The sequence below is a fragment of the Varroa destructor genome, unplaced genomic scaffold (assembly GCF_002443255.2).
Source record: "Varroa destructor unplaced genomic scaffold, Vdes_3.0 BEIS01000003.1, whole genome shotgun sequence".
NCBI classification, from domain to species: domain Eukaryota; kingdom Metazoa; phylum Arthropoda; class Arachnida; order Mesostigmata; family Varroidae; genus Varroa; species Varroa destructor.
In genome coordinates, this window is record NW_019211456.1 from 55313003 (window position 1) to 55331540 (window position 18538).

The following is an 18538-nucleotide window of genomic DNA, read 5'->3' on the forward strand; positions in this document are numbered from 1 at the left end:
CAAATTACAGCGTATGTTTCCTAAGGATTGTTCTATTCGTATTCGTTATCTAAATTTTTCTATACAATTTTTATCGGTCGCAACCTGTCGGGGTTTACATTTAAATTAACAAGGTTTTAATATTAAGTTTATCTAGTAAACAAGCTCCGAAAAAGCTATTGTGTTTCTGTACAGCGTTTATTCGAGGGTTGCCTTTTTATTGCCAACATCGATTTTGGAGCAAAAACACCTAAGACGAGCAAGTCGAGGAAGTTTATCAAATACTAGAATTTCCTGTCAACTAATATAACCCGGACGGCTTCCATCAATGTAATATCGGTCTTTATTAGCGATGGCCCTCGCTTATTTCTAAGCAGAGTTTCAAACCAATTTCTTCGAAATTTATGTTTATTTGCGATAACCTAGCCAACATGATCTTTTACAACTTCAAAAGATACAAACTTCTCCCCATTAAGGGGCTCTGCAAGTACTGAACTACGGAAAGAGCAGAATCAAGATATCAATACATGTTAAGCAAACCATGCGATTTTAAGCTACAGTTTTTGACGAATTAGTGGAGACCTGTGAGAGTTGGCGTTGTCATTGGTAAAACACGACTCTTCTATTATCCGCCACAACCTGGCGAATTTCTTGGATACGTTGTCTTAGATGGTTGGCTACAGTACTTGATTGGGTTAGTGTTGGGAAAGTATTCCCCTGCAATCCTACCAAATGCACAGTATTACCTTTTTGGTATAGGATACGACTTTAGCTCTCCTTTGAGGGGCCCTACCATGCTTTGATTACAATCCACCCCGAGTGACGTTATTATAAATTGTCCACAATTCATTTCCCGTCAGCATCTTTTCAAGAAAAAGGTTACCCTTAGCCAATTTCGGAAGATGATCGACTACGCAAACACACTTTATTAATTAATAACTCATAAAAAGTCCAGATTTTTGCCTAGTTGATGTGATAATTTCTCGCATAGATGTCTTTGAGTAGTATATTTGGATGTTCCTGTGTTCTGTGCAATCTAGCGAAGTCTCATGTATAGGTTCTGATCGACGATAGCGAGAATTTTAGCGTCCTTATAGCCAAAAGATCGGCTTGCATGTGCCTTGTCGATGTCGCCTCGATGCTAGAGGTATCACTTCGAGAACGAGCAAACCATTTCTACAAACTATCTAGCCAAATGCTTGCGTTGCATTTAGCCCATTTTCAAAAATAAAACTTCAAAGTCTACGTTAAATAGACTTTTGACACATGCATCTTTCGAAGTTGAAACATGTACTCGAATCGAACACGGCGCCAGAAGAGTGTCGAAATATAGCCTTACAAATATATACAAAGTGAACAATTGTTTTTCCTTTCTCATCTGGCCTTTTTATTTTTTTTGACGCCAAAATTTAAACCGCTGCCAAATCTTATGAGACAGCCCAGCATAACTTAAGAAAAAATTAGAAGTTCCAATCAATTCCAACTAGCTGTTTATCCTGGAATGCCTACATTATAGTACACTTCTTACAAAAATTACCGAAGAAATTCGAGGAAAGTCGATACAAAATGAACTACGCAAAAATCAATTCCATGTTACAGTATGTTCCGAATAGCAATTAGTACATTAAAGCCATAGTCAATATTTCGTGATTCAATAAGTGCGTGAGGCTAAAATTTTAAATTATTAAAATTGACATGTCCGATCAAAAAGACTGCTTCGCGAAAGCAGTACAAAGTGATACCCGAGTCATATTCCACCACATTTAGTATAAACAGACGTAGCGTTTGGCAGATCAGAAACCAGAGTACTATATAGGAGTTGCTGAAACTCATGACATACAAAACGCGTACTGTGTGTAGGTTAATTATGCCCGTCTACCTCCCCGCTCTAATTGGTCATTAACCCTGTGTTACAAAAATCGGGTTTGATCTTTGACTGGACTTCATATACCTATGAAGTCCAAATAGGCAAGCGTAGTAGGAAATTTGAGTCTGTCCCTTAAATACTCTACAAACAGCGGTGTGTCGCCTTGCAGATATACGTATTTTTCCCTTAATGAGTGACGCAGTGCAATTTAAAAATGCAAATCTAGTACCGTTCGCAAGGAAAGTCTATAGGAAGTTCGTTTACCTACACCCGTTACCGTCGCTCGACGTACTTCGTCAGTATTGTGCCTTGCACCCGTTCGGCAGTTAGTAGCGACAATCACATCCAGTTACTTGAATTCGGCCGCATACTTTAAGGCCATTCGGTCCACATGGAGCGTGTCGGTAGCAGCGAAGTGTCTTCCATGGAGCCTCACGATTTCCGTCATGTCCATGTCGATAATCCACGCACAACGAGTCTTAAAAGAGTTTGCTAAACATTAACCTGACAACATCGTCTGCTTGAAGCATTATTTTACGTATTCCGCTATATCATAAACAGGGAAGGACAGACAAATCATTCCGTGACAAAGAGAAAAGCAATGGACTGAAATTAGTCCTGTGTTACGCTTGTGGATTGGACGAACGGTTTGAGTTACGTTACTATCATTTATGGTAAGCAAGCCTTTTTGTAGAATCGCCCTGATTAGATGTAGCACGTTCTGAAACACTCTACGTAGTGCAAGCTTTACTAAAAGCATGCCTTGGGGCGCCATATCATATGCTGATTTAAAATCTACAAATAGGGCGTGGAGTGCTTATTTTAATCAATGACAGATACAATATGCCTTCTAAAATAGTATGTCACATGCCGTAAGGGTAGAGAATCCCGCACGAAATAGGGGCTGTTTAATCGAGATACAGGAACTAGCTTCCGGAAACCTCGTCAAGACCCTGTGTGATCAAATCGACAAGAATACAGTAGCAGCAGTTTTTTCACAGGATCGACCTTCTTAAACATACGGATCACTTCTTCTCTTGAGCATGGCGTTTAGCAGGACATCACCGTAATTCGTGAACAGGCGCCCACGACACAAACAGTAATTAAATTAACAGCAGGAAAATGTATCAGCCGCACTATTCAAGTGTTTATTGCAGATCATATTCGGTCTTGTCTCTTGTTCGACCAAAGCTGCTCTAGGGAACGTAGCATTTCGAATACGGAGACCTCTGCCCTGATTATTTTTTCACTGTATTCTTTATAAAATCTTAACGTTCGTTTTTCCGACTATCTTGACCTTATAAATCAGTCAGTATATATATATCTTGACTAAATAAACATCTGCGGTGTTCTTTGCAGTAAGCTTGATAAAATCAAAAATCTAGCTGTTCCCTATTTTAAGCTGTGTTAGATATAATGTGAATCTGAAGCGTATATTGTGCATTTTATGGTGGTGTTGACAAGAAATGACGAAAAGTTGGAACAGGATTAGTTTGAGACACATGCTTATGTACAGTATACATGAAATAGTATTACCCAATGCTACCAGATACCCCTAGTTTAATTTATATTAACAGCAGTATGAATTTAACAGTGTAAATGTCGGGGCGGTAACTTGATGGCTCATCCTCTGACTGCAAAAAGCAGGGGCCGCTGGTTCGGACTCCACCAATGATGCATGATGCATAACCGCTATATTTAAATAGGTGCAAGTGCAATCAATCAAATTTTATTTACTCACCTTTGAACATAGGACCATTAATATGATTTGGATTGTATGCGTCTAATCGAGTTTATACAACTTGAGTTATAATCTGTAATTGATTTTACGTTAAAATGCTTTATAAATGGGCTACTCATGCAAAATAATTGTTTTGAACTTTACGTTCGCTTTTACGCGTGAGTAAGACATTTATAACGAAACGAAGTATGTGAGCGAACCCTGAACCACTCCTCATATGACCTCAGGTCTAATAAGCAGACGTGTTGCTACTGCATGACTACAGTGGGACCGCTTCTACGAAAACACAGCCTAGGTTTGAACTGTCTCAATTTCAGGTATAAAAGGCACGTAACCAGTTTAAATAGCAACTGAAGCATTTCTCATTCAGAGCAGTTTGAAGTATAAGGTACATATGCATATTTAGAGAAGAACGTTTAGTTTAATAGGATTACACGGATAAATGCCTTTATAGAGGCCTGGTCTCTTAACGAAGAGCGAGCAGGCGTAGTATGCCAAAAGGTTCAAGCATCTCTAAAAAACAATTGGAGCAAAGGTTTGATCGTCTTTATTTTGTATTTTATTTGTAGAGATTTTTGTGAAGTTTCGCTTGAAGGAGAAGTATCGGGAATATTAAGCAGATATTCATCATCATTGTTGTCGTTCGGCATGATTGTTTTTAATTTAATTGACGAAATGAAATAAACAAATGTTATCTGTAAAAGCGTTTTAATCCAAAGCTATACTTCATTTAGAAGCAGAACATTTTAGTTGATAGATGTATTCAAGCCAAACTTAAAGGCAGGCAGAGCGCGTATTTTGTTTAAACGTAAACAAATATGGCAAAGCTGCAAAAAAGGTTGGACGTGCTAATGACACCCTACTTATACATTCTACCTAGTTTTGCTTAGTATGTGGAAAACGCACAAGTATTAAAGAAAGCAAATCTCATAAAGCCTTATAGTTTGACTCAAACCATCTCTAGAACCACTATAACCAAAATTCAAGTTTCTTAATTCTCTCATAACTTCTCATAGATGCATATCTACAACATTTTAAGGTTTTACAAAGGTTATAATTACCTATTGCATAAAGTCCAAGTGTGTGAAACGTAGGCTAATCTTTTATAAAACATAATTTTCTAATGTCAATAGTTACCTTTGTTACTTTGATGCATTTTTTTAATCTGCTTGTCTAGAACACAGCAGCTGGCAGCGCAGGAAATATCTCTTTATGAATGATGGAAGGAACCATCGAGCTCCAATTTAGCCCGGTTATTCTTTTGTGATACCAACCAGTCCCTACAGCGAGTAGCGAGATTAGTACCCTTACATAAACCCGTTTATGAATATACGTATTAATATATTCTGTAGTGACTTTATTTTAAAATAATTTATGATTTCTGCTCTGTTTTGTGTGGTTGTTAAGTTTCTAAAAAACTGGGCCTTCGCATTGAAAAAGTACAAAAGACATTTGTTTTAGGGACTTTTGTAAGCGTCCGTGCCTGAACACGCGATTGAGTAGTTTATTGGAAAATTATTTGTGAAATCTTACGTCTATAGAAAATGGTTATTTAGTTACTGATTAAAATAGGTTGATATATAAAAATAACTTTTTTTTGATAAGTATCTTTTATTAAATTGTGAGAACAAGCATACAAGCGAGCATTAACTGCGAAATGAATGGTTGTTGAGAACTCGTTCCTGCCTGCCACAGAAGTCCATTTTCTCCTGGCTGCAAAACAGTAGGCTAGCAATGGTTTGATGTAAATGACGTGTTGAAAACACTAATCAATATTTAGGCTATTGAAAGTCACCAGTCGTGATTGTACAAAGAAAGCAAGTTGAGGGAACGCAGATTTACGTAGTTGAGGGAACGTAGGAGGTTTGCAAGGCAAAGCTGTATTAAGCTGCCCTTCAAAAGAGCCAGACGATCAGAACGTGAATTCTGTTGTTCAAAGACACCAACGGAATGCCAGAACAAGCTGTGTGTCGTAACCGTGTGTTGTCCGACAAGCTAGCATTCGAGGAATGGCCAGGTTGGTTCTTTTCGTAAACTGAGTTACCGCTGCTGTAATAGGTTCTTACTGTGAAATTCTGTATACAGCGTCAGCCTAGTCCTGGAATGAGTTCATTTCGAGATAAGAGTGAACAAATTTTTTTTTGGCTTTTTATCCCACTTGGTGCGGTGGCGACCATGATTGTCTGAAAAAAGTAGTGACTCTCACGCATGAAACAACACTTGCAAGGTAATGACAACGGCCATAACTATAACAATAGGACGCAGGCAATGACGTTGGTTATAACTACTGCTGCGAACATCACGCCTTGCTCGTATTTTTGTCCATAGGAGACACAGCCACTGTGGGTCCGTATCTCACTGATGCAACGGACCGGATAACCAACAGTCAGTAGATAGAAACATGGCACGTAGTAGTTAACATCCGGGATGACACTACACGATGTAAGCTTACTCTTCGTAGGTTTCAAAAGAAGACTGAAATGGACCCAGTTACCCTTAGATAATCCCCGTAGTAATAGCTCATGCTTTATATCCGGGGTGATCTAATAAATAGAGAGAGAGTAGAGACCGATAATTAAGCGCAAATAAAAAGCTTTTTTTCCAAGGTTGCCCGAGTGCTCCGCGACGCCTGCTTAACGACTATGCAACGTAACGCCCCAGGTTATCGTTAGCTTGTAAGTGGAACTTTGGGCACACGCCATTGCGAACTGAGTGTAGCGGTGTTTTAAAGTAATGTTTTGAGTAGTGTTCTTGACCTTTCACTAGTGTCATCGAAAGTCTTGCCGTGTGTTTGCCGATTCTGACGCACAATTTAATAGAAAGGAATTCAAAGTGGTAGCTGCGGAATCTACAGCAAAAACAGTCGATAAAACACCCTTGATTTACTTGCCATAAGAAGATGGTCATGCATTTCGACATAAAGTTTATTTGTCATCTAGTGTCTAAAATGCGGAAGCACGGTTGCGGAGAGGGTTTGTAAGGCTTAATCCGAAATACTGGAAAGAGCTCATTGCAAAACAGATCATTTCGGGGCCAAGGCAACAACAGTAATGGCAAAAACCTGAAGGGGTCCTGACAGCATGATCAACACAGATCGCCAGATTAACATGGCTTAGTTATATGTGAAGTATATATTCTGATCTAATGGAAATAAACACGTTTGTGGACTACTATGAGTTTAAGGTAAATGTCTCCAAAAACATATGTCCTTACATTAGGACAAATCTACTATGGTTTGCACGATTATATATAATGCTCCCACTGAAATAAAGCCTATAGACATGTTCGTCTGGTTTGCTACCATGATATCGATATTAAGCCAGTACCTTATAAGTTAAAGCACGACTGTTCTCTCTTGAATATATTTCATTGAATAATAACAACAAAAAAAACAACAACAACAACAATAATAAATAATTCCCATGCGAAAACTAAATCATAGCGCAATTATGATTACTTGTTTTGCCTCGGGTGTGAAAGAACGTGTATCCATTTCTTGGATTGCAACTGGAAGTCGAAATGAGAGTGCTGTTTTTACGTGCGGAAGTACGTTTCGTTTGTTCGTAAACAGGTTGAGAGATTGAGCGGAGCTGTAACGAAGGCTTTCTCTGTAAGCCTGCCAAAAAGACCGGTAGCAACTAGTGCTAACGTCCTGAGAGAACACAACGTGCTGTCATTGACTTAATCTGCTTCTCTGACTTATTTCTATGATGATGGCAATAATTCTTACCGATAATTTCAATTTGTGTGTTAGAAAAGTGTAAAAAAAGTGTGTTAGATACGCCCCTGTTGTGTCAAATCAGAAAGATGATAAATTAACTGTTCCGTTCTGTTTGAGTTCGAATATTTATATGGGTCAGTTGAGAAGTTTTACTACATTTTTTTTAACTAGAAATACGACAAAAAATAGAGAGAAAAAACAATGGACGTTGTCTGCATCGCAACTCATCTGGATTTGAAAGCTGATATTTCTTAAAAAGCGAAAACATGTACGTGACAGGTATTTACGCCTTTATTAATCGTTGTTATTTTCTGACTAGGACGTCCAAACCATCCTTGGTGTTGAGGTCATACTTAATCAATTCGCTACAATCTTAGCCGAGAACGATTCATTGACTCTGATACAGCTGTTCCAAGCCGACTAAATCCAATTTGAACTTGAAAACGCCTCTTAACAGTTTTAAAACCTCCATTTTGCATTTGTTGTATATATATATATATATATATATATATATATATATATATATATAGATATATATTAGTGTTTCCTTGTTCGAAATTTCCCCTTCTTTATGCCAATCGAGCTGGCTTTACTTCAGTGTTCAGCCAGTTTTTTTTCGCTTTTTATAATGGAACTTAACAGTTTTCCTATTGGGCATTTGCCTTAGACCTGGAGGCACCTAAGCTGTAATAGTACCATTAGCAGCAGGAGTCTGAGATTCCACCGGAGAAATAGCGATCCAAACTGAGAATACTCGCAGCGAACGTGAGAATTTAGAGGATTATAGAGAACATTCATGCATATACCTGGTGTACGTTTACAAGCGCGATTACCCCATATATTGAGGAGATGGTAATTAAAAACAATTTAGGATGCTGAATGGATATCAAGGTCATTGAGGAAAAAAGCCAGCACTCTAAAAGATTTGCATAATATCATGAAAATAACAATAAAAAGCATTGCTAAGAGCAGAAAACAAGTTCAGTAGCCCTTTAAATCCCTCTGCAGGCATTGCAACCATTGGTCTGAGTATACAAGGCGGCTTATAAATATATGTTTTTCTTGATTTTTTTGTAGATTGGTCAGTACCAAGTGCTTCTTGGGCTTTGACGCATCTGTGATTGTCGCCCCCCCCCCCTTCAATACAGGCGTAAACGCGGCTCTAAACAAGAGTTATGAAAACTGTACAATTTTAGCTTTTATGAATACCTTTATAACTTTTAACTTAAACGTACTTGCGTAGAACCTACTATTTCCGTTTGTTCATACCACTACGCTTCACTTGAATAGAAGGATTTGTGATGATCATTCCGATTGTGATTCCGAGCAGAATCACTATCACTAAGTTTCATTGAATTCCCGGTCAAATTGTTTGTATATGAAGTACAACTTTTACTGATACCACGTAATTTCCAACGATGTCACGATTCTTTTTGTATCGTTCTTTGACGTGACTTAAAATGAGCCGAAACTGGGACTTGCTAGTATGGATTTGTGTAGAGTCCTATCTAGCCTAAAATTCTCATAGTATACTGGGTATAGTAGAGGAGAGTCTTTCCTTTGAGTCTAGGGAAGATAAAAATAAACTCAATCAAAGAATTTTAATTAGGTTTTGTTTTTCTATCTAATGAGCTAGCCGAGTCCGATGACTATTTATCGATAACCACTCCAGCGCAACGCACACAACTAACAAGCAGAAACCGATTTTAAAGTAGAGTGAAATTAACCTTATACTTGGTACGCTACTACGATAAGCTGTATGCCATGAGCGAAGTTTTGTTGCAGAAAGTAAGTTTACGTACACAGTGATGACGTGTCTTCTGGATCTGGTACCTGATCATTATTATTATTATTATTACAGGCGGCACTCACTCGTTCCAGATGCTAACGCGCTGCTAAGAAAACACTCCCTCAACATAAATCTGCTTAATGGACGTCAGACGATACGGCGTACAACAATTGACGAAGCAGAAACAAAAGAGATGCAGTTTGAAGAAGGAGGTCGAGCTACCGCTATTCAGATTGCAATTCCGTTCTTCGCCGCTGGACTTGGAATGGTAGCTGCGGGTGTATTACTACATCACGTACTGGTAAGTTTACCTCGCGTTTCTATAGAGCATTGAAAACTCGAGGATAATAAGGTGGAGCTTACAAATAAATTAACGTCGATTTCGTATAAAAAAAATCGTAAAAAAGCTTGAAACGAAATTTGGAGCCTGCTAAACGAGATAGAGAAATAAGATCCACACCATATTTCGTTGTAGGGCTTATTGTTGATAATGTTTATACTCCTCTAACTATTATGTGCTATGAATACACCAACTAGAATGTTTCACTTCCCGCAGTCTTGATAACAGGAAAATTATTGAACAACAAGTTCTGTAAACAACAAATACGATTAAGCTAGTTTTTTTTTTAATGCGACGTATGTACGTATTAAGTTGGTACAGGGATAAAAAAAATTTTTTAGCTCATAAAAAAACGCATCGTTTCACCGAAATGCTAGCAACAAATGAATTCATTATGTATTCTCCGTCACTCTCCAAGGCCTCCTTCGATCTCGCAAGCAATTGATTTTTTACTTCTCGCTAGGAACCTTTGAGCACGGTTTTGAAGAAATTGTACAGTTAAGTTTCGAGACCCCCTTAACTGCCAAATGTACGGTTACGAATTTCAGTTGCCGTTAATCGAAAAAATATAATCGGGTAATACAATTATCACGGAAAACCTCCCATTCAGACTCTTGCCGCGGTACTCACTTTTTCCATAAGTGACCTGCCATTGTCGCGTGAAAACATGACTTTGACTTTGCGTTGGGTTCCCTCTATTACATAGCTTTCGTCGTACTCGATGGAACCGGGATACTGTTTGACCGTCATTTCCCACTTTTTTCCCCACATTTTCCGACAGGTATTCCTAAATGTATAAACTGTTTACACCAAACGTAAATCATGGCCTGTTAAGGATGGAGGTATGACTTAACTTTAACTTTAGATGTATCCCTCTGAACTACCCATCCTTTTTACTTCTCATTCCCAGTAACAGTTTTGCATAGAAACCTGCCGCTGTGATTGCGCGCTAGCCAGTACCTTGTCAAATGGTGAATGTATATGAGGAGCCATTCATTCAATTGAGCTTTTAAACTGTTAATTGCTGATAGAATTCTGCACACCTATGATTTTTGACGGTTATCGAAAGTTAGAAGTTTAGCCTGTCGGCTTATTTAAGAGTTCTTTAGCACCCGAGGTCTTTATCAATCTCGGGTAGCCCACTGGAAAACGGGAACCTTTCCCCCAAAAATTGTAGCAAATTCCCTCTGACCAGTCCTCTTAAATTCTTACTGTACACTCGCACACAGATATATCGGCCTAACTCAAAAGCTTTATTTTTCTCAGAGAAAGGCCAAATAAGGTAGGTATCCAAAATGCATTTCGATCATTGATTTTTGGCGTCTGATGTCGGAGCAAAATATCATTCACTGCACAATAGCATTACGATGAAGTAAATGGTTAACAGTTTTCACATTAAGTAACGCAAAATTTAAACTTATCATAAAAGTCTACAAGAATAAAAAGTGAAAAGTAAAGTTTAATTAAAGACCAAAAACATATATTTTAAACAATACAATCTTATTTTATGAAATGAAACAAGCATCGATTAAACTTCGGTAACTTCATTTTTTCAAGCGAAATTGCCAGAGAAAACGATACAAATAGGCTTGTAGAAAATAAAACGTTCGAGTTATGTGTAATAGCTTGCTAGTAAAATTAAGCAATAACAGATTCAAAGTGCCTAAATGCTTTTGGAAACCCAATGTAGAATATTGTGACGAGCACTACGATACTATGCAAAAATTACCTTTTGATCAACATGGCTAGTTCGTTTACTACAGTCGTTGTGGAATATCTGGGCAATGAACGGAAGACAGAGACACTAGAGCACTGAGCACCTTTGACTTCCCCAGACTACTCCAGAATCCAGCTAAGGAGAAAACACTGACGTGCTCTTTATATTTGTTGTATTGCTTAATGAGCTATTTATACCTGTTTCTCTACTTTATTGGCTATGTAGATCATCATTATCAGTCAGTGACGTTAAAGCGGTGAGGCGTAAAGCATATCAAGCGTCGATATTTCTAATTATGCAAAAACTCGTATCTCTGTTCCTGGAGACACCAATACAAATTTTATAAATAATTATTTAGAATTTATCAGACAGGTCTGCATGTGTACAAAATGCGAAGTGAGAAATTAATTTCTTTGGATTATTTAGGCGTTACTGTTACAATAAGTTTCACGAAACTCAAACTCACGTGATACACACTCACAGAATTTATTTCGCGTGTTAATGATTATATAACAGATTTCTAATGCGAATAAGTAATTGCGGATATGAGTAGCCAAATTACGACGTCGAAACGTCATTATTTTAAGCCTATTACCCAAACGGACGCACAAATTCGGTATGTTGTGTTGTGCATAGTATTTTGTAGAAATACATGTACGTAGTACTTTGTACATTTTGCTTATTTTCACGTAGTACATAATATTTATTGAACAAAGACACGTCAATTACAAAAAAAAATCGCCCTATTGGAAAGGGAGAATGACAGTAGTTTTTACAAGATCATATTCGCTAATTGATGTATTTCATTGAATTTTTGTGCCATTTTCTCTCTCTTTCATTGAAGAAATAAGTAGAGGGGTAGCATTTGAGCTAAGCCTGGGAATCTATCCTGTTTGCTATTCGATTGAAATTGAGCGTCGCTTGAATCTAATTTTTCGAAGTTGGTAAAGTTTTGTCTTGAGGTGAGATTGAGTTAACTGAATAAGTACTTTTCCCAGGAGTTGCTTAAACATATATTAAGAAAATAAAACGGAAGAAAAAGGAATATTTTTTTTCAGGCCGTTCGGTGTTGTGTCCGACAAATCTGTAGCGCAACTAACGATGCCAAAGACGACGCGGAAACTTGTGTTCAAACTATATTGTGTTGCAGGGTATTCATTGTTGTCCCTGTGCCGAAATATGGGGATAAATTCAATCAATGATAAAATTAGCGAAAGATGCGGGTACTTTTAGTATACTATTGAAACAGAGGTACCGTTGTCATGTTTATACCTTTCAGTGATCGCGTTGGTCTAGGCTCCATAAGTTGCAGACTACTGAGCAATTTGCAATCTGCAACATAGGCGTAAAATTCGATTTTCGTGTTAGTGTTAGATATTTCGCATTTTTGCGAGTGAGAGATACAATGGCAATTTTTGCAAAAATTGTTGGAAATTCCTTAAGTATTTCTAGAGAATCAGGTCGTACAGCAACTGTATATACCATAGTTGTCCAAATTCAAATCCTTCGAAGTAGCCTGCGCCAGACAAAATGCACGTGTGCCATTGTCTTTTCTTTTATCGTGAGAGCGTCTGCTCTAGCTTTTCTTTGAATCACTTCAATCGTCTCAAGGCCTTGCAAGTGTTTCTCGAACCTTGAAAAGGAAAGAAATTGAAAAAAGCCCAATTTGGTGCACACAGAGGTTTGGAAAAATGTCATATGAGTAACGTCTTTTAAACCGGTGCTTTATTGGCATGAGGAAGTCGCGACTTGCTGCTCGGATCTGAGACCTGTTTTAAGGCATGGAATTGTACAATTTTCTCAAAACTTTTTCATAGTACACTTTAGTGACTGCTAAACCGCTTAACATATATTCATATATTGCCACTCACTAATAGTCAAGACGGTTAAAAAAAGCTTGTTTTATCACTTTTACTTTCTGCAGTTTTCATCTATTTAACTTATTTCCACGCATACTCGAATATCAAGTTTCGTCACCTAAACAACACGTAGGAGGAAATCCCGCCCAATTTTGAATGCGTTGAAGTTTTGTAATCGTTCGAATTTTTATGTGAACCTTCCTGGTTCCAAGTGCCTAACATAGCTAGTGTAAAACATCTAACTCTTGTGCAAGCTTCCTAGCAGCAATTTGGCTAATCCCCAGAAGGACTTCTTTTGCTTTTTCGATGTTTTAGTTAGTACTTGCCTAGAACGGTCTACAACAAGGACTGCCTTTAAGGATTTTTCATTTGTCGCCAAACCGTTGATATCACCTACACATTAATGGCATTTATTCATGGTCTAACCCCAAGAAACAACTGCAATATTACCATCATAAGTATTAAAAGGTGGTGGTACCTAAAACAGGTACTGTAGGATACAAAGGAACGTCGCTTGGGGAAAGGCAAACAGGATAAAAGCGATAAAAATAAATCTGGCTGAGGTGGAAAAAAATAAAGTCATGAAAGCTCTCTTCCCAGTATTTTTTTTTCTGATACTAGCTTTGTTCAAGTCAGCTGAACGTCACGCAGATATTTTGAATCGTATACCTCGGAAGTTACTCTATTTCCAGGTTTTTCTCAAACTGTACTTTGTTTAAAGAAAAAGACTTAAGAGTCAGTAATATGTAACGAATATTTTACCCCTGACCTGATGCCCAAATATATTTTGTTTCTTATATATTAGAATTGTTCTAAGAATGTAATTTTTTAGGCGTAAAGGTAATTTAAATGGCAAGTGGTTTCCATCTAGAACATATTAACGCAAATCAGGAGACAGGATACTTCGTTGGAAGACGGACGGGAAAATCGCTTATGCAATGTTTAAATTTACGAAAAAAAGGTCACTTCAGTCACTGTAGTGGCCCAAGCACCTACAGAGGCGTTTGTATGCTGTTAATGAAATGAATTCATGATAAAAAAGATCTGATTTGATAACACGCCAATGAAGCAATGAAGCGTAAGTAAGAGACGCGATTAACCAAAAAATTATGTGTCTTTTATCAGCTATTCAGCTCTTTATCCAAACTCTAATAACAAATTTCTCCATGACCTTATTTATTTACTTCGTCTTTCCAATAATTCTTAGGCCTCATATTGAAAAACTTGCCCAGCTAGTTTCAAACTTCAAACGTAAGTGCTACTATGAGTCTTATTTGTCTGTGATAGAAAAGTATAGCAATTACTTGACGCGAGGGTGAAGAATTTAGGAAATGCAAAGAACCTCCAATTCAGGCTCTTGCAGGACGGCTTAAATGAGTTTTGCTATGTGCGGTTCGGCATTGCCATGGAGAAGAGTGACCTTTTATAATCTGTCGATTTTTGATAACCTTGGTCATTGATCCAGATGTGTTATATGCAGATCCTTGTCGACTGTCTTGTTTTCCTCAGCATTCCCCAGTGTCTTACATCCTGCAAATGTAGATTTGATTTTCTTTCAGATGAAAACCTAGGCCAATTCTGGCCTGAAGCGCACCTTGCGAAACCACCCATTGTTTCCTCTGTTTCGTGTTTATGCAAGGCACCATTTTCTATCACCGCGTCGATCTTGTCTAGATATCATTTTGACCGCGTGTTTTGCTGGTGGCGAGATAGATACTAAGAGATAGTGAAAAGCCCTGCTTTTCTGTGTTCTTTACCCAGGTCATAGGGCACCGAGGCTTCTAACCCTTGATTAAATTATATCTGAAGCTGACCGTTGTTAGTCACATAAACATAGTCCTTCCATTCCACCAACTTACGGGTTAGCTTTCTGTGCCTTCAGACGTCCCTTATCGACTTTACATGTCCAAACAGAATAAGCCGCATACTTCAAATTCAAAACGAACTTTTAACTCACAAAACGACCCTTAGGCAGTGTTTCAAGTTTAAAAAATCGAACCATATACGACTGTGTGACGTATATGGCTCAGTTTTTTTATCTGTGCGATAAGAAACAAAATAAAATTGATTTTGAAAATGCTTATTTCTTCACTAAAAACCAGATTCGTTTTTGGAGTTCGGCACTTCCCGTATAGGAAACGGCAAAACGGGTAAAACGTACGATATCGAACATCTCTAAAATCGTATACGACGAGTAATTGATATTTGCACTACTGTACTCGGCGCTTCTGGAGCTACTTGACAATGGACTTGCTTCAAGTTGACGCTATATCATATGGTATAATTAATTAACTTTAGCAACTGGCCGTAAATAATCAAATATGATAGATGCCTGTTAATTTATAATACTTATTTTCTAAAAACGCCGTATCATACACGTTAGCCTAGCGAATAGTTATGTTTGCCTAAAGCCTGAATTCTAGTACTATCTATCTGCCAAATACGGCGCATTATGATTATTCATTGAAGTAAAAGCAGTGGCCATAATAAATGTATCTAGATGGACGTAGAGAATATATTAAGGTAGAAGAGAAATTCCTAAAGCACACAAGTTTAAACCTTAAAAACCTCGTTATGTCGAGCCATAACTATAAACGCAATACATGATCTTTAGTCCTTTGTGAAATTCACAACCTTCCCTTTGCTATCTCGATATAGTATCAACATTCTTTGTTTTTTTATGTCCATATGGACATGACTACACTCAGATAGTGGACAATTTGGAGGCTCATCGCGCTTGTTGATGAAGTGCTTCTCTTAAACACTTTACGTTACCTAGTTTGCGCGTATCTAACACGTTTACGAAGCGGATGCTTTGGCTATCGTTGGACGCTGTGACCTCGGTACTCAATGAAGATTGATTTCGTTAATTTATTTTGTGAGCGATCACCCATTTGAAGCATGTAATATATTAACGATCATGAAATCCCTCTTCATAATTCCGTGTAAATCTTGATTATCCTTGATGCCGCCTTCTCATATCACTTAAATTGTGTGATCAAACAATTAATTTGATCAGTTCAATCATTCGCCTCGAATCTTAGGCTAATCATGACTTGAGACAATCGCGAACGCAGAACGTTACAGCCTTTACTTGGAGACTGCGCTCTATTGGACATTGTTGTGACATACGTTCCTTATGTGAAGATCATTCGTTCAAAGGGTTTATTATGAAGTGAGTAGATACACACCCACTAGCAAAGTAAGAAAAGAAAAGTGTTTAGAAACGATTGGTACTGCCAAAAAGGTAATTTGCGGAATATACTGCTATTTTTTGACTCACTGAAATTTACGTTTGATCTAAGTTGGTCATTAATAGTTCACAATGAATATAAAAACCTGCGTTTCAGGTGAGTTGTACTTTGGTCTCAGTGTAGTCTCCATTTAGGTCGATAAATCCGTTATGCGATATAATTACCTCTGTAGAAAAGATTATCGATGTGTTCATAAAGACATTACTCCGCTCTGTTGCAGATTAAATTGTGAAAGAAATGACAACCTGAGGACACGATTTGCAATTCGTATTTTGTTATACCGCCCCTCATAGCGATGATGACGACACACATTTATCGTGAAATGCGAATTATGACGAGGTTTTTGTCTTTTTCGCCGTTTTACGATTTGTCCTTTTTTTGGAAACGTCTGCTCTTTATTGTTTATTCGTTTTCCTTCATCAATTATCCACACAACTTTTTACAGCCTCCAAATTTTCGGTCTGTATATGGTTAAGAATGCTCTTGGACTACACCGTTTTGCTCAAGCAAATTTTATAGTGCGTTCCAAGACACATTGATGTAGCTCAGTTTTATTTTTGTTGTCATTTTGTATTCCTGCGTATTGCAACCGTTCACTTTCCCTCGTTTCCTCAAGACTCCCCGGATCCAACATCATCCACTCTCAGCAGGCTTCATACTTAAAATAAAAAGATGTTTCTTTCTCTAACTAGAAATTAGTGTTGTGGTCTCTGAGCTCATAGCTAGGGACCTTCTTTGTTATCCTCTTACGTCCGATAAACCTTCGCCATTTCGGTGTGGTATGAACAAACTATCAATCTCGCCCACTTGGCTAAGTATGCGGACAAGCCAACCAGCTCTTCCATGAATTCTATGAATTTATTCTGTAGAAACACCAATATAATATCTACATTATGTGATGTGTCACTCGCAATAAACCTCTTTGGGACAAGATCTATTGTTACGATCTTAGGTATCGTCTTCTCAGTCCAATTTACACTAACATTTTCTCCATCAAGGGACTACTCTGATGCTATTGCTGCAGAGTTTTATTTCCTGGATGCGTTCTATTTCAGATCAGACTGCTCATACTGCTTTTCTTACCAGGTTTTCTTAGTTTCGTTTTCGCCAGCAGTCAGTGATATCAAAGCATGAACGCGACGTATCCTGTTTTAAGCAAAGGCTAGGCACTGCCAATTCATTCAGGTTTGTTTATTCTTTACCAGTTTTCGAGCCCAGGCTAGTACCTCGATAGATGACGTGTGACTTCATCAAGAAGTTTGACTTAGCTGAGGAGAACCGCTCTTTACATTCTACCTTCTCCTTGACGTCTATGCATATATCTCCTTTTGTATTTATATATGTGCCGCTGGTCAGGACGAGACTAGCGCGACAGATTGTTATTTTTTTAAACCGTCTTTTTTTTAAAAATTTTTTAAACTCCTGTCAAAGCTGACGATTGTTGTTGCCGTTTAGCGATTCTTTGGCGATGCCTTGCATTATCTCTGCCAACTTAGTTTCAGTTAAACTTTGTCGACATCATTAGAAGGGATATATAACACACTGCTTCAGCCTTTGCTGAAATCGTTTGTGCTTTAGCCGAATTTGCCATCAAGGTATTTTAATGTTGGCGTATGATTTTTGTTTTCGCCTTCAATTAATGACTGGAAATTTGTACCAATACTTCCAGCCATTTTACGAAAGTTTGTATTCAGTGCAGTATCTGGGAAACGAGTGGAAACTCGTGTGCTGCAGCGTCTTTTTCTTTCTAATGCTAGGAGATAAATGGATATAAGGCTGATGTAGCCGGCGCATTGGCAGTTTCGACAGATGTTGGCAACGCGACAGCCAGCACATCGTGTTTTCCATAGCTTCCATATACAACACCATACATAGGCTAATATAATAATTGTTTACCAGTTAACCTGGAAGAAAGTAAATCGTTTACCACTGAAGCCTGTTTCGTTCCAGTAAATAGAACAGCTAACAAAACATCTATTTGTTCTTTGAATTCTGTAAGACAACGAGAACCAGCGGAAGACTCAAGGGAAGCGCCGAAATAGCCTTTTGGAAAACACAAACCATAACCTTGTACGCACTTCCTAGCTGAATGAAAAAGTTATGGAGCTTCACCCCAATAGAAGTTCTCTCACCCGTAAATCACCCTAACCTCGTGGTTTTAGTTATCGTTAGCAAGAAGAAACTGGAGCAATCCGTCTCTGCGCGAACTTGCGACACCCTGATGCAGCAACAGCATTTATTGCTGACCACGGATAAAATCCATACGAAGCT

The 18538-nt window shown here is 38.0% G+C and overlaps 1 protein-coding gene across 2 annotated transcripts in view; it reads left to right on the forward strand.

Annotated features, from left to right (window-relative positions):
- Positions 1-18538, forward strand: part of LOC111247800 (solute carrier family 41 member 1-like) — a 45492-nt gene that overhangs the window by 1721 nt on the left and 25233 nt on the right. For both annotated transcript variants that reach the window (XM_086983610.1, XM_022799204.2), the window contains exon 2: positions 9170-9398. In XM_086983610.1, the coding sequence (XP_086839736.1) occupies positions 9170-9398 (229 nt within the window). The remainder of the gene's footprint in view (positions 1-9169; positions 9399-18538) is intronic.